General features: G+C 39.1%; 1 protein-coding gene across 2 annotated transcripts in view; it reads right to left on the reverse strand.

Annotated features, from left to right (window-relative positions):
* Positions 1 to 5,005: 5,005 nt before the first annotated feature.
* LOC135708437 (uncharacterized) overlaps positions 5,006 to 16,891 on the reverse strand; it is a 78,801-nt gene continuing 66,915 nt past the window's right edge. For both annotated transcript variants that reach the window (XM_065230549.1, XM_065230548.1), the window contains 2 exons: positions 6,162 to 6,634; positions 5,006 to 6,098 (listed from right to left, as the gene is read on the reverse strand). In XM_065230549.1, coding sequence (XP_065086621.1) covers positions 5,785 to 6,098; positions 6,162 to 6,634 — 787 coding nt within the window. In that variant the 3' untranslated portion in view covers positions 5,006 to 5,784. The remainder of the gene's footprint in view (positions 6,099 to 6,161; positions 6,635 to 16,891) is intronic.

A 16,891-nucleotide genomic window follows, 5' to 3' on the forward strand; every position in this document is an offset into this window, starting at 1 on the left:
GAAAATAGGGAATTTCAGTGATATTAACGGCACTTCCAATAACTTCATAACTTGGAGAAATTCCAGACTTTCATGGAAGGTCGAAGATTTGTATGTGTAAGCTCCGATAAATTCCGGCCAATTCAGTAAAATTCAGAAAAACTTAGAATTTTTTGACAGTTCTATTTAGTTCAGGGTAGTAACAAGAACTTCAATAGAATTGAGAGTACTTCAGGAATGAAAAAATAAATAAATAAATAAATACATAAATAAATAAATAAATAAATAAATAAATAAATAAATAAATAAATAAATAAATAAATTAATAAATAAATAAATAAATAAATAAATAAATAAATAAATAAATAATAAAATAAACAAATGAATAAATAAATAAATAAAGAACTAAAAATAAATAAATAAAAATAACAAAAATACACATATATATATATATATATATATATAAATATATAAAAATATAAAAATATAAAAATTGAAGAACGTTAAAAAAGTTCCAAGAAACTCCGGAAATTTCCGAAACTTCATCAAAGTACCAAGACCTTAATTTAAATTTCAGAAACATAAGAGATCTTACATGAGCATCAGGAAAATGTGAGATCATTTTAAGGAAGTTCCATGGTATTCAATGCAGTTTAAAGAACTGCAAAAATGCAGGAACCTCAGGGACGATCAGATAATGTTCAAGAACATTGCGAGATCTTTTAAAATGTTCAGAAATCTTCAAGAGCGTCTAGAGGCCTTCAGAGAAGTATATAGATTGTTTTGGAAGGTTCATTATTTTTTGGGAAGTTCCCGGAAGATGATTAGAGATCTTCATATCAGTTTCATTTATTTAAGGAAAAATGCAGGATATTTCAAGGAATTCAAAGGAATTATGGAATATTTCAATAATTTCATGGATTTCGCGATGCTTCAGAAACAATGCGAGGTCTACAGAAAATTTTATAAATATGATAAAATTTAAAAAAATAATTTCCGGAACAATAGAAAAATTCATGAACTTCAGGAAAGATTCAAAACCTTAGGGAAGTCCAAATAAAACTAGGATTTTACTCGAATTGACTACTTTTGTTGGTCCGGACCTCCAAAAAGACCGGGTGGTGGCCAACAGAGTTCGAGTGCTGGTTCCAGATCCAAATTCATAATAAGTGATTTAAAAAAATACGGAGCTCTAGGATCTTTTCTACGAATTGGCCCCCTCTACGGGTGTTTCGGATCTTTCGAAGGACCGTTCCATGACCATCAGAGCGCACATACTGGTTTCAAATCCAAATTCATTCATGCAGCATAACAACAAGTTGGTGGGTTGGTTGTCTTTATTAAGGAGCTTTTCAGCCAGACGCTGGTTCATCTCCGATTATAACAACAAGTTGATTAAAAGAATCTAGATCCTATTTTACTAATTTTCCACATTTGCGGATGTTCCGGGTCTTCCAGAGGAATGCTTTGCTGTCCCTTGGGTCCACATTTTGTCCCAAATCAAAATTTATACATAGATCACAATTTTCAAATGAAAAACAAAACAAACATTTCATAGATAGCAACGCTTGGGCCGGTTGCTATCGCGCTGCTATATTTGTCAACCCGCTGTTCACCGAGAGGCAGATGGTTATTTCCCGCACTTCTTCGTGGGCATTCGCTATCAAAATGATGCTAATCCATTAGGGAACGTGAAACGCAGTGAATGCACCGGAAGAAGGTGATCCGGAGAACGCGCAATCACTGAAGGCATAAGCCACAATTTGCCTGAGCATCAAATCGATCAACTATAGCTTGGTGCAATCAGCAAATACAGCGAAACAAGCATGGAACATCCTCAAGAACGCTTTCTAGAAGATCACGGCGGATGCGGGTAAGGCCAAGATTCTTCAAGATGGCTAGGTTTCCAGCAGTTCAAGCTCAAGCGGACATGATGGTGCGTTCTTTTCCCAGCAGCAGTAAAGGGTCGAAATAATTCAACAAGGCTGGCGTAAAATGCTACAAGTGCAAGCGTTTGGGGCACTACGCTGCGGAGTGTCCAATGAAGGATGAGAAGCATTTACGGTAACCCATTCCTCAACCAGGCGCGCGGCTAGGCACGAGGTGAGTTGGATATTCGACTTAGATGCCACTTCGCACATGTCGACATCATGGCAGGGAACTTTGAGACGATGGCTGAAACGTACATCAGACTGAAGGCTGAAACTAGGCGGATTGGACTTGCGCATCAAAGACAAAATACATGAAAGGAAGAGGTTCTAGGGAAGACAATGTTAGCCTCCCACCCCGAGTTCAGATTGACGGTGACGAAATCAAGGTGGTCGATGAGTTCATGTATTTGGGCTCACTGGTGACCGCCAAAAATGATACCAGCAGAGAAATTCAAAGACGCATTATGGCAGGGAATCATGCCTACTTTGGACGCCGGAGTACGCTCCGGTCGAATAAAATTCGCCGCTGAAGGTGTACAGTGGAGTGCAGATGGAACGTGGAGGAGGCGAATGAACCACGAATTGCACAAGCTACTGGGAGAACCATCTACATTGCAAAAATTGGGTGACTACGGAGGGCTGGGACGTCGTAAGAATGCCGCACGACGACCCAGTGAAAATGGTTCTAGAAAGCGACCCAACACGAACAGGAAGAAGAGGCGCGCAACGGGCAAGGTGGATCGACCAAGTAGAAGGCGACCTGCGGACCTTTCGCAGGCTACGAGGCTGGCGAAGTGTGGCCATGGTTCGAGTAGAGTGGAGACGACTTCTTCGGACAGCAGAGAACAATAAGGCCTTAACCTGATTGGTAAGGTATAAGGTATGAACATCTACATTGAACAGAAAATTAACTTGCTGGCAGAGATGTTTAAATGCTGTTAAATCAGCTAAGATTATAGTAGAATTTTGCAAGAAGTTTAAACCAAGCTGGGAATTAGGTAAATTAATGTATAAAACAGTGATATCACCTGCCATACAATACGGCACTAAAGTAGCAGTTTTGACAAAGAAAGGTATAATTAAAATAGCTAACTATGAGAATCTTATTTTGAGGAGTGGATATACCAGTACTGTGTAAAACCTAAAGGTATTAAGTTTAATGCAAGGAAGCTACTAGACGTTATTATTTGGATAATTAGGGTGTGGAGTATTAGTTACGTTGGGCATGTTTTACGTAGGGATAAAAACCACCCTTTGAAGTTAGCCTATAATTTAAATTTTGAAAAGAAGGAAGAGGGTTGACCTAGTAAAACTTGGAACAAATCGCTAGAACAAGACTTCCAAAAATTCCAGAACATGGACAAAATAAGTTTTGAGGGGCTTGACAGAGAGTGAAATTTCCAATGTTGAGCCATCAGACGAGAACAATAAGCGAAAGATGTACAAACATTGGAAGAAGAAAATAAGAAGTGGAATGTTATGGGAGAGCAGCGACTTAGTAAAGTGGGGTATGGGAAGAAAAGCAAACCGTTTCCGCAAACCCGTGAATCCGCCAAATGCTTGTCAAGGATCGTATTGATTAACATCGCCGATGACATCAGAACAGCCTGACATTGTTGATCAGGATTTACCGGCATAATTCTCCTGATCCCGCGGATTGCGCGTAAGTGTTTCTGTTTATGGGTTCACCCTTCCGTGTTAGGTCCTTCAAACAGTGTTATCTTGAATACAGGCAGATGTAGAACTTGATCAAGTCATACTTGGACGACGATCCATTGTCTAATGGCTGTGCCTTGCAACAATGAGTGGTATCCTTTACATACATATATACATAATAATGTGAATGATTGACCATTGCAAAAATGCTTCATGCAAATCTAAGAAGATCGCATTAGATCCGTGGCGTGAAAGTAAAAGGGAATCTAAATATTTTCTATCACCCCTAGAACATATTTAGATTCTCTTTTCGCCTAGGAACATAGGACCTTAGTTTTTTTTTCTGATAAATGTCAAAAGATCTAAATCATTAACTAAAAATTGATTATTAAATTTCATGGTTCACTCCGCTGTCGACAAAAGCAGACCACTCTCGATGTGTGCCACGCGATCGTCTGTTTTCTCGGCAGCAAGCATTGTGTGGTCCTCCTCAGAAAGCAACCGTTTCGTGATGAGTGTGTGAGTGTTGACCACGTTTTGCGTCCATTGCTGCAATGGAAACGCTTTGCCCCCCGATGGCGTAACTGCCATACAATGAAACCACTGAAAGCGACTCCAGTTCTGATGGAGGAGGCTTTTTGGATAGCGGAAGATAAAGTGTTTATTGTGTTGTACCTTTGACTATAGTTTTAAGATGTATTGTATAGTGACCAAGAAGCCTCGGCTCTGTAAAGTTAATTCGTTTGAGTCTTATCAAATAAATTAATAAACAACAATATTAAATTCCATCTAGTTGCATCGATTTGGCAGGTGGTCAAGAATATTTTTCTTAGGAAAAATTATAAATACTGTACTTATGTCTCAAAAGCAACGATTTTACACAACAGACGAACTGAACAAAAACTAAGTGATCGTTCCAGTGGTTAATGAAATAAATCTCAAATTAACAGTGGCAATTAAAATTACTAACTTTTTCTGATAAACTTATCCTAATAACATGATAATAACAGAATTATGAATAATAAATTGAGTTGTTTATTGTGTACAAGACGCCCACTAGCTGAAGGACTTAAAACGTCTTTCCACTGAAAGTCTGCTGCTTGTTTCAGAGCTTCAGTTGAAGGAAATTTCAATACAGAGCTGGAAAAGGGCCCAACAGCTTTTGTAACCAATGCCTTCTCTACACCCGACCGGGCAGTGTAAGATTCAATTACAGATTTGCATGAACAGTATGCAGAATTTGCAATGTTTCGCGACATGAACGGATTCTGCAACGTGTAATTTTTCTGTTAGCTTATTTATCGAACAAAGTTTGTTTCACCAAAAACTTACTTTAGTGGAAAGTAAACATGATTCAGTTAGCGAACGTCTATTGTATCTTTATTTTTTTTTTCAAGAACCAATCACTAACCAGCCTTCTTCACTTTTTTTTTGTCCATTGCGTATGTAGTCAACGAGTGCTTGGACCTATCAGATCCACCTCGCCCAACCTTCATCACTTACACATCTTCTTTCAATTTAGTTGCCATCTCCCACCTTTCACACTACAAGCACCTCTTCAGTTCTCAGGTTACGATCCTTTGTAGCTAGATTGTCCAAAACTATGTACCTTAAATCCAGATTTATCCTTATTCCTCAACATCAACTTACTTCGATTCACATTCCCTAACAACGATCACAACTCGGCAAAGCAGTCTAATGAGTTTTATAGCGGTTATTTTCTACCAATAATGCCTTCCTGTATGCTGCTATCTTTAACTTTGAGCACTTAAAAAAAAGCTGAAAGATGAACGGTCCAAAACGGAGAAAGACGCATTTAGTTGTGTGTGTGTGCGGGCAGCCTAACGCGAGGTTTGTCGTAATAAATCACTTTGTTACAGAGTAGAGTTATGCTACGGTTGGCGCAAGCCATTATCAATGTTTCACTATTTGGCCTGTTTGGTAGTTTTTGTTTTTGTTGTATTTATAGAGTCAGTAATGCATTGCTAACGGTTATGTTTCAAGCTCATGGTTGCATTTGGTTTTGTCACACTAACGATCTAAGCGAGCGAACGGAAAGGCGCGGAAACGAATCGTGTGCAACGTTGCTTCGTTGCTATAACGGCTGCTGTACACGTGACTGGGCTAGTTTCTTTAAAAACGATGAAATCCATGCGGTTAGTTGGTGGCTTAGGAAGTATCTTATATGTTACATAATGGAACACCGTTTCTTATTTACTCAGTGGGAAGCACTCAGATTTTCCAGATCCTTGCTCGAGGGTGGTCGCGACAGGTGGGGATCGTCGGTGGCCACTATCGGCGGCAGGACGTTCTGGTGGAACTCGCCCATCACGTTGCCGGACGGGTAGTAGTATGCCACCACGAACAGTTTGCCCGTTTTGGAGATGGACTTACTGACGCCGAAGTACTTGCTCGCTCGCCACACCATCTGGCTAAAGTGACCGGTGTTGACGTTGGTGTGCAGCAGGTGGCTCTCTTTGAAGTAGTCGTACCTCCGGCTGGTGCTGTACCAGTACGTGGCCACCTCTTGACCTAATTGAATTATCAACCCGTTTCAGAATAAGTACCAAACATCACAATTACAACAACACTTACCCGACAGATCCGTGAGCAGCGAATTGGCGGGACAGCAGAAAATGTTCTGCCCGTAGTTGGTACGAATTTGGTAGTACAGCTCATTGGTGCTGGCCAAATGGTTCGCCCACGCCGTGGCATACTCGCACAACTCCGATGAGATGCTCAATGCTGGGGCACCGTGTCGCATCCGGTACTCGTTATGCCAACACAAACACTCAAAGATAAAATCCTTATCCATCACCACCTTCACTTTGGGGGATTCCTCTCCCCCTTCGTTGGCCCCATTCTTCGATCGGTCTTTGCGATCCGGAGTGGAATTTCCCAGGGACTTCGGAAGCAGTGGGCGATTGTCCAGCTGGTCCTGGGTCTGGCCGGTGTCGTTGAAGCTAATGTCGTCCAAGTTGGTGGCGGTATTGTTTCTGCGAGGGGCCTTGTTCAGATCTACGGCAGCGACCCGCTTCCGGAGGTTGGCCATCACGATGGCTTCTTCCCTGGAGGATGGAGAAAGGTGATAAGCGGATTTTAGTACCGAATTACAGATTTTTGAATTTCGATCTTGAAATATGAAAATTAATAGTTAATTTCAAAATATTTAAGAATTGCTAGACAATTGCACTTTCTGGATCAGAAACTCACATTAACTCAACACTAGTGTTTTTAGATCTCATATTCATATTCTATCGCGGCTATGGAAATGTTTATAATTTGTATCTGTCTCGTATGTTAGCATATTTTAAGTTTTGTTATTTTGTGGTGAAATAGCCCTGGGTTAAGAATAACTTGAAGTAAATAGAAAAGATCTTGTTTTAGGAAAATGCAAGTGCTCCAATCTAAAAACTCAACATTAGAAAAATCGTTATCTCGTCCCTTACACCGGACAAACTATGTCTATTACAAATTACAACCCCCTGTGTGTTTGTATTCGTGTTTTCAACAATGTTTGTGACCCGTTCGAGTTCAACATTTCAAGAAAAAAAAACTACTAGGGACAGTCCTATGGGGTTGTACGCAATGGTGACATAGGACTACGTGGTCTTTTATAAAAAATGTTATTTGTTAACTGCAGCAGGAGCTTGTTTTTTGTGTAGGAATAGGAGTTTGAGCGGAGTTCTTTCTGCTGAACGCCACGCACCGAAAGCACTGCTGCTGATGCCGACGACCGGACACCGCCACACACGGTGATTGGAACTGAATCCAATCTGCGGTTATGGGCAGCCTTGATAGCTAGCTGCTTGTGGGGAGCCATTCGTTGTGTGCTGGAGAACACCACCACTCACCACGCGATGATTGAATAAACACCGTTTGATAAAACCGTTTGGAATTCAACTTTGAAATCAGTGTTAGGGAAATTGCTTTTCGCAGGCAATCGGTGATAATTTTAATTAGCATAGCAACAGTTGCACATTCGTGCAATTTTCAATAGTGACATGTTGAAAAATGATAAAGTCTCAAATTTAACAGATGTGTAGAAATATTTCTGATCTATTGGTGGTAAAGTTATTGAAATTGGTCCAGGGACAGCTGAGTTATTAACGTTCAAAATCTTTCATAATTTAGTTACATGTTCCATTTTTGGTTTTCACAAAGTATACCCCCACATAGAAATCACAGACGTAGTCCTACGTCAAAAAAATTAAATCTAGGATAAGTGTGTGTTGATGTAAGTGTGTTTGTAAGTTCGTTGTAAGTTTATATGTAGTTTATTTAAAGATGAATCAAATACAGGGTGAGTGGTAATTCCTGTCAGTGTTTTTCAAACGTTTGTAGTTTTGGATGGTTTAATCAGATACATATTTGCATATTTTTCTTTTAGAGTGTTTTCAAATGTCAACACGGCTTGCAAGTTCGTTTTGAATTTTCATTCGATTACGACTCGAGGTAATCATGAACACGAAAAGGGAACTCGTGATAAGCCTATTTTTGTCACGGTGATTGTGAAATTTTGTTTTCGGACGAGAAAATGTTCCTGCTACAGGATCTTCCCAACCAGAAAAATGATCGGGTATATGCAGCATATCATTCTGATATTCTTCGTGACATACTGGCTGTTCAAAGGATCCAGAATGTTTCAAGAGTGATGGTTTGGGTCTGTTTCTCCAAAACTCTGAGGGTTCTATTGCTGTTCATTGAACCTGAATTTTGATTATGTTTTCAAGAACCATTTGCTTTCCTTCGTCAAGAAATACTACAAGAATGCACCGTACTGCTTCCAACAAGACTCTGCACCATCCCACCCGGCAAAAGCTAGACAGGTTTGGTATGAGTTCAACTTTCCGGATTTTATTTCGCCGAAAGAGTGGCCTGCCCCTTCATCCGATTTGAATCCTCTCGACTTCTATGCATGGGGCTACATGCTAGGCAAACTAGGGAATACCAAGGGACTAACCGTGGAAACTTTTGGCAACGTTTGATGAAAATATGGTACGAAATGCTTCAGGATATGACAACGCTTATACCAAAGAGGAAATGAACTGAAAATTAAACTTCATACTAGCTTCTCATTTTCATGACCATATACTTTGCTGACAAGAATAACCAACCACCATGTAAATATATAACGATCGTAGACTTAAAAAATTATGATCCTGGATTAGAAGTGCAGAGCCTTGATACACATTTTAAATTTGTTTTATTTATTTTTTTTTCATATAATGTGAGTCAACTATTACGCCTTTTCATATGTAATTTGAGCTATTTTTGCTATGCGCCACTTTGTTTATGATGATGATGATTTGGAATCACCACTGTAGCAAGACAACTGTCGGTTTACTGTGGAATATCCTCACTGTTCAACTTGATCAAGTTTAATAAGCTCTAATTTTACTCAACCTGCCATTGTATGAAGGGCTAAAAACGGTTTGGGTGAATCTGTGGGCAACATCGTACACGTGCATCCACGGGATAAATGAGAATCTCCTTCCAACAACAGGATCATACAACCGGTCAAAAAACAAGCCATCATCAGGGATGGAAAATCATTTACATTAATTTCGTGCATTCATTTACATTCATTTGTCTCTAACTTTTTTCATCAACAGAATACCGTAAAATAGTGTTTGAAGCTTTCGTAACTTTTGATATTAATCACAACTTTTGTTAATAGCTAAAATCTGAATCTTTTATGCATGACGAACTAGAGCTGGCAGAACATGTTATTGTTTTTCAGTGAATGCAATTTACATTCACTGAAAAACAATGGTGGGTTCTTATCGCTCTGATTAATCATGCATAAGAGATACTTTTTTTTTTTTCCTTTGGTTTGTTTTTTCCGTTGATCTTGTTTTCCGTGCTGAGCACCAATGCTACCGACGTGCCAGGAAGGCAGCTCCCACACCTGGACCCTACCTATCGACCCATCAACTCATGAACCGGGGACCAACGGCTTTACTTCCCATCCGAAGGAAGGCGTGATCAGAGATGTTATGCCTCAGAACATTCCGGCGGCGCCGACTGGGATTGAACCCAGGCCTGCTGGGGTGAGAGGTAATCACGCTTACCACTACACCACCGGCGCCGTTATCATAAGAGATACTGATTTGAGTTGTTTGCAAAAGATGTAGTTAATATCAAAGCCTACAAAAGCTTCAAACACTATTTTAAGGAATTATGTTGATGGAAAAAGTTAGAAGCAAATGAATGTACATGAATGCACGAAATTAATGTAAATCCCTTGTCATCATACAGGAGTACGTCCCAACAAGTGAGGAGAAGAGCCCGCCCTCTATTCACGAAATGTTAAAGACAGGGAGTTGGCATTTCTACTCTCTCCATCCATTTCGCTTCAATCGGGTGTACCTCCATTACCCAGCATTTAATGTTTCATATAATAATGAAATGAAAGATAAGAGAAAAATAAAGGAAAGGTTCTACATTTTTGATATGCGCCACATTCCCTCGAAACATTCTTCAATCTTCTCGCGGAAGCTTGTTCTAGTTTTTTAGGATATTTCTTACGACTTCCTCCAGAAAGCTCTTCTGACTTTTCATGGAAGCATTTTTAACGACCACCGGAAGATTCTTGCAACTTCTTCTGGAACTCTATTCTGGTTTTCCCCAAAAGTACTCCTGGCTTTCTTCTGACATCATCTGGTTTTCGCTCCAAGCTTGCTCCGAAACTTTTTTCTGACTGACACAGAAATATTCATACGATTTTCCCTGGAAGCTCCTTCTGACCAGAAGTCCTGCCAAAACCAGGAATTTCAAAATAAAAATTCACTGGCCACCCTGCTGAGGACATTGTACAATTCATTCAAGACATCGATATTTCGCATGATGATCTGTGGCTCCCCGAAGCTGTAAGGGTTCAAACATCTAGTCGAATACTTTGTTGAGTTTATAGAACAGCAAGATCTGATCTGATTTGGAGAATCCATCATATTTTGTTAACACACGCATATCATTTTAATTTTTGATTGGCTGGTACTTTCATCACCAGTCCCGGTCATGTACTCCGATCAGCCAAAGGCTGCGCTCAAAAACTGTGCGATTGAACGTTTTTCGGTATCTATTTCTTTACACCAGACTGCGTGAAAAGGCGTGGCTCATCGCAGCAACCGAACAATAGTTCAGTGCGGTCGAGGTCATGCCGGGTAACCAAGGGAAATGCGAGAGCACACCAAGCACCATTGCATCAGCAACACGGGAAAAAATTCGATAATAATGGCACATGAACAGCTGTAACTTTTAAACTATTATACCAAATAACTTAAGGGGGTAGTCCACTCTGGCGGCATGAAAAATAGGTCATTTTCACGAATTTTATTTTGAGGGTAAATAACGATCAATTCAAAAAAAGGAATGCATGGTTTTGTCAATTGAAATGTCCTTTTTAATTGAGATTTTTTTTGGTGCGGTTGGATGTTTCCTGTAGCCGCTGCACCAGGTTCCCCAGGAGACCTCCCGTCTGAGTCATCGCGGGGCGGGACGTCTGGCGGTCACACCATTGGAGCTGGAACAACGATTTTTTTGTGGTTATTCTCTGATAGATGACCCAGTCTTGTACGTAGCCGTTTTTGATTTGGTTGAAAAATAAAAAATTGGTGACGTTTTGAAAAAAAAAAACAGTCCGTTTGGTACCCTAAAATTGGAGATAAAAGCTTCCACCAAAAATCCATTTTTGATTCTTTTGAAAATCGGCTACGTACAAGACTAGAAAAAAAGTTACTTAACTCGAAAATTCAATCGCCGTTTAAATCGAATGAGCCGTTTCTTAAATACAGCGCCCGCCAATTTTGAAAACATCGTTTAGAGATAACCGCGGCAGCAGTTGGAACTACTAAGACACGCCGTTTCGCCGGTAACGGGCGGGTACTCTGAGCGCTCACCTGAGCACGCTTGGAGCATCTGGACACGAGTCCACTTATCGGCCTATAAATTTGGAACGATGTCACTTGCGGGCTTGCGGTCAAGTCTATGTCAAAGTAGACATTCCAAAGTATTTTTAAGCAAAAAAAAAGATTTTTTGAAATTTCCAGAGTGGACTACCCCCTTAAATTTACAGTAAAGATTGTTTAGTCCATAACGTAGGCATGTAATATTTATGAAAATATGAGAAGTGCTTTATTTCGAGTTATAGTAATGAGTCGTTCACATTTAACCGATCTCATTTTAGAGAAATTGTTCACAACTGAATCACGGTGTACCTGATAAATGTAGTATTTTAGCTCTAAATCTTGTGTTTCAAATTTATCGTGAAAGTCGTCTTCTAGTTAGTTTTAGAACGTATTAAAATGCACATTTTTACTGAACACTGGCAAAGCGAAGACGAGGGAGAATTAGGGATCAAACCCCCCGCCACCTTGCGACAAATATTAAATTGTCTGATAAGCTAAATGTGAGTCAACTTTTGCACTTTTCATTTAGTCAAATTTTCCTCATTCGTTTTGCCCCTAACTCGATATTCTCAAGAACTCGACGGAAATCCAGGCTACTTTGAACAGTTTAGTTAAGATTCCCCGTTGATTTTTGTTTTAAAAGCAGTCTCAAAATCCCATAGTTCCTTCTGACTTCCTTCCTTTAAAAAAGCAGAAGGGTCTGTGCCTAGGGGCACGAACGGAAGCTTGACGTAGGACCGCTAGTGCACGGAACAACTGTGAAGAGCATTTACGGGAATTTCTGCCTAAATGTCCCTAATTTGGGCCCATGCACAAATTCAGCAATCGACTAAATTTTCAATAGCGACTAAAAAGATCCATTAGTACCGTCCCAATGACGCGTTCATCTAGATAAAATTGATAAATAGCAGGTTTTTAGCGATGGGCCCAATCTTAGAACCATAGGCCAACATTAGAGTCATTTCCCCTAGTTCTTTTAATTGATCGATCATCTATTATCTTAACTCTTTCCGTTTTTGAATTGTAGGCGTTCCAAATTTGTAGTAATTTTTTTCAAAGAGAAAGTTGATGAAGAGAATCGATCAAAATCAATTGCACCCCTGCTTCCAAGTTTGGTTACAAGATTACAACTCTGGAAAGCATTTTGTGTGGTCGTTGGGGGCGTGTGGTTCTGAGTATAGGATACCGTGATATGGCGAACAAAGTAGTGTTTTTGTTGAGTTGTGCTGTGGAAATAAATACATAATTTCGTGTGAAATAGTGCCGTGTGCCGCGAAAGGATCATCCCAACGCGTGCCCGTTGTGTTGTTTTTAACAGGATAAGTAGAGAACGGTTGCCTAGCAACTCGTTTTGGATTTAATTTTGATTTTCCCCCCAGCGCGCTATTGATTTTGTATAGTGAGCTGCGGCGGTAAAATTTTATTTTGTGTTCTCTTCCCCTGTATATGTCTACTGCTAACAGTGTGCGCGTTTAATTTGGCGTGGTAATATGGATGTGTGTAATGTCTGCAAGGAGTCTATTACTATTAGTGGGCTCCCAGTCACATGTGTAGGTCCGTGCAATGGAATGTTCCACTTCAATTGTGCGGCACTCACTAAGACTGCGGCGCGCCTAATAGCAGATAATGCAAATGTTGTTTTCAAATGTGGTAACTGTCTATCAGGTCAGTGTTGTGGCGAGCAGAATGATCTGATCTCGCGCGTCAATAGGATAGAAGAAGAGATGAAGAAAGTTTTTCAACTCTCGGACTCTATCACTGGCATACGAGATCACATTGCTGCTCAGATAGACATCGCGGTTAAAAGCGGGATGGCAGATATAAGCCGAAATGTAAATGGTTTTGAAAATTTAATTTGTGAGAAATTGGATAATATGAAAAGTTCATTTTTTAAAATTGATGCGGAAAACAAATTAGCGGTAATGAATGATCAGTGCAGTATATCTAGGACGATTCAGTCGGAATCGGACCAAAATACCAGACGCAAAAAACGTAAATTAGTAATCAGTAATAGTGATAATGATGATGTTTTTCAAGAAAATGCGAGTTTTGCGGATGTTTTAAAAAGAGACAGTCGTGCTAGTAAAAGTAAACATGTTAGTAACAGTAACAGTAAAAATAACAGTAACAGTAACAAACAAGATAATCGTAAGACTCGTCCGGTCATTGTGATTAAACCGAAAGAGTCCAAACAAGCTTGCGAAGACACTCGTAAGTTTTTGAAAACTCAGTTGGATCCAAAAACACACAAAATCAGTAATTTTAGAAATGGTAAAGATGGCTCCATTATTGTTGAGTGTGCAACAGGAGCAAATGTAAGTGATGTCAAAAATGGTATTGAAAGCAATCTGGGTGAAAACTATAGTGCTGTTGTTCCCACTTCGGTGCCGAGATTGAAAATAGTGGGCATGAGCGATCAGTATTCCTCCGATGTCTTCATTGACTATTTAAAAAGTCAAAATGAAGACATCGCTATAAATGATGTAAAAGTAGTTAACATGTTTGAAAATCCACGCTTCACGTACAACAAGTTCAGTGTTGTGATTGAAGTCGATTTCGATACGTATAAATATTTGTTATGCGCGAAAAAAGTAAATGTAGGGTTTGATCGGTGCTCTATAGTTCCCGCGATTAATGTATTGAGGTGTTTCAAATGTGGAGAATTTGGGCACAAGAGCATGGATTGCAAAAATTGTGAGAGATGCTCTAGGTGCAGCCAACAACACAAAACATCGGAGTGTACGTCAACTGTATTGAAATGTGTTAATTGTTTGAAAATGAATAAAGAACGTAAAATGAACTTGGACGTCAACCATGCCGCATTTAGTCCTGAATGTTTGCTCTATAAAAGACTTTTTGAACAGAAGAAAAGCAGCTTGCGTTTCAATAAATAGCAGCCAAGTTCCAGGAATGTGAATCAATTTGATTTTTTATATTTGAATATTGCGGGGTTGTCAACAAACTACGTAGCATTACGTCAGATTGTTGAGGAAAAACGTCCTCTTTTAGTTTTATTATCTGAAACTCATATTGTAGAAACTGAAGCTTTTGATCAGTATAGTATTCCGGGATATATTGTTGCTGCTTGTTTATCACATTCTAGACACACTGGCGGTGTTGCTATTTATGTCAGTTGTGCGTGGCATGAAGATGGGTAATTATGGTGTTTTGTATCATTCTCCCAGTTCTAGTGACCAGCGTTTTGTTGATGTTTTAGAGAACTGGCTAGAGACATTCCTTGATTCAAGTAAATTAAATATATTAGCTGGTGATTTTAATATTAATTGGCGTGACAACCATAATTCGAATCATTTGAAGCGTTTAGCTGATTTTTTCAATTTAAAACAAACGGTAGATGAGTATACGCGTATTTCCAGGCACAGTAGAACTTTAATTGACCACGTTTATTCCAATTTTGATTCCATTTGTTCAGTTCCGGATGCTGATTTGAAAATAACCGATCATGAGACCTTAGTGATTAATGTATTAGATAATATCAATAATAACGATGACTTAGTCAAATTGAAGTGCTGGGGGAAATATTCGAAACAGGCTGTTTCAAATCTTGTTGAGAGAAGCGTGGATTTTCCATTCGCGGCCGGTAATTTAGATGAATCTGCAGCTGTTCTAACTAACACTTTGAAAACGTGTACCAATCAATTAGTTGAGCAAAAGTTTGTTTCTTTGAAAAACTCGAACAGCTGGTACAATTTGGAACTTTTGCGTCTTAAACGTAAGAGGGACAAATGGTACAAAAAGTTTTGCAGATCAAATAATGATAATCATTGGAATAGGTACACAATCGCGCGTAATAAATATTCACAATCGATAAAACAAACTCGTTGTGAATATGTCCAGAGGAAGATTGATCAGCATCAAAACAACAGCAAAAAGTTATGGAAAATTTTGAAATCTTTATTAAAACCTATGTAGTAATTGCAAACCGCGGTCCATAACTTTTAATGGCACATTAGAACAGTCAGAACCAGTAATTGCATCTATGTTTAATGATTATTTTGTCGAAAGTGTTTCATTGATTAATCAATCCATTGAATTGGTCGATGAACCTGACGAAATAAAACAGCCAGTTAATAGTAGTTGTAGATTTGAAGGTTTTCACCAAATTACTTTAGATGAACTTAGAGTTATTTGCTTTTCATTAGGAAAATCGGCTGGAGTAGATAATGTTAATTCTAGAGTTATTTAAGATTGCTTTCATGTCATTGGCCACATCTTGCTGGACCTTATTAATGAATCTTTGCAGACTGGACATGTGCCACAAATTTGGAAGGAATCCTTAGTGGTTCCTATTCAAAAAGTTGCTGGAACGATTAAAGCCGAAGAGTTTCGTCCCATCAACATGTTGCACACATTAGAGAAAATTTTAGAACTTGTTGTTAAAGGCCAGCTGTTGGAGTATTTGAATAGCAACACTTTGTTGATACCAGAACAATCAGGATATCGGGAAGGTCATTCCTGTGAAACTGCGTTGAATTTGGTGTTAGCAAAGTGGAAAGACAACTTGGAGCGTAAAGATACGACTGTTGCTGTTTTTTTGGATCTGAAACGCGCTTTTGAAACAATTTCTAGGCCCTTACTGTTAAGTACAATCAAGCGCTTTGGAATTACGAGTACTGCTTATAAATGGTTTGAAAGCTATTTATCTGACAGAACTCAACGGACTGTTTTTAATGATTCTGTTTCCAGTCCCGTGGGGAATAACCTTGGAGTGCCCCAGGGAAGTGTATTAGGGCCTCTTTTATTTATTATGTATATCAATGATTTGCGACGCGTTTTACGATTTTGCGACATTAATCTTTTTGCAGATGATACTGTGTTATTCATTGCAGCTAAGGATTTAGAAGTTGCCGTCTCACATTTGAATGAAGATTTGCGTTCTCTAAGTAGATGGTTGAAGTGTAAGCAGTTGAAATTAAATACAAGTAAAACTAAATTCATGGTAATTTCGCGGAACCGAGTAAATGATAATGTCTCCGTGGTAATTGATGATGAGGCTATTGATCGCGTTCGGGAGATTAAATATCTTGGCGTGATTATTGATGACAAACTTAAGTTCAACTCTCACATTGACAATGTCATCAAGAAAATTGCCAAGAAGTATGGAATTCTATGTCGACTGAAAAACGATTTAACTATTGCCAGTAAAATACAGCTATACAAATCAATCATCTCTCCTCATCTAGACTTTTGCCCATCCATTTTATTTCTAGCCAATGAAACACAAATATCGAGATTACAGCGTTTGCAGAATAAAATAATGCGTTTGATTTTGCGATGTAATAGATTCACTTCCTCAACTTTGATGCTGGACGCTTTAAAATGGCTGTCAGTGAAGCAAAGAATAGTTTATTTGACTATGGTGTTCATTTTTAAAGTAGTTAATGGTTTGCTGCC

The sequence above is a fragment of the Ochlerotatus camptorhynchus genome, unplaced genomic scaffold (genome assembly GCF_037179485.1).
Source record: "Ochlerotatus camptorhynchus isolate MF236.1 unplaced genomic scaffold, CSIRO-AGI_Acam_v1.1 ptg000330l, whole genome shotgun sequence".
NCBI lineage: Eukaryota > Metazoa > Arthropoda > Insecta > Diptera > Culicidae > Ochlerotatus > Ochlerotatus camptorhynchus.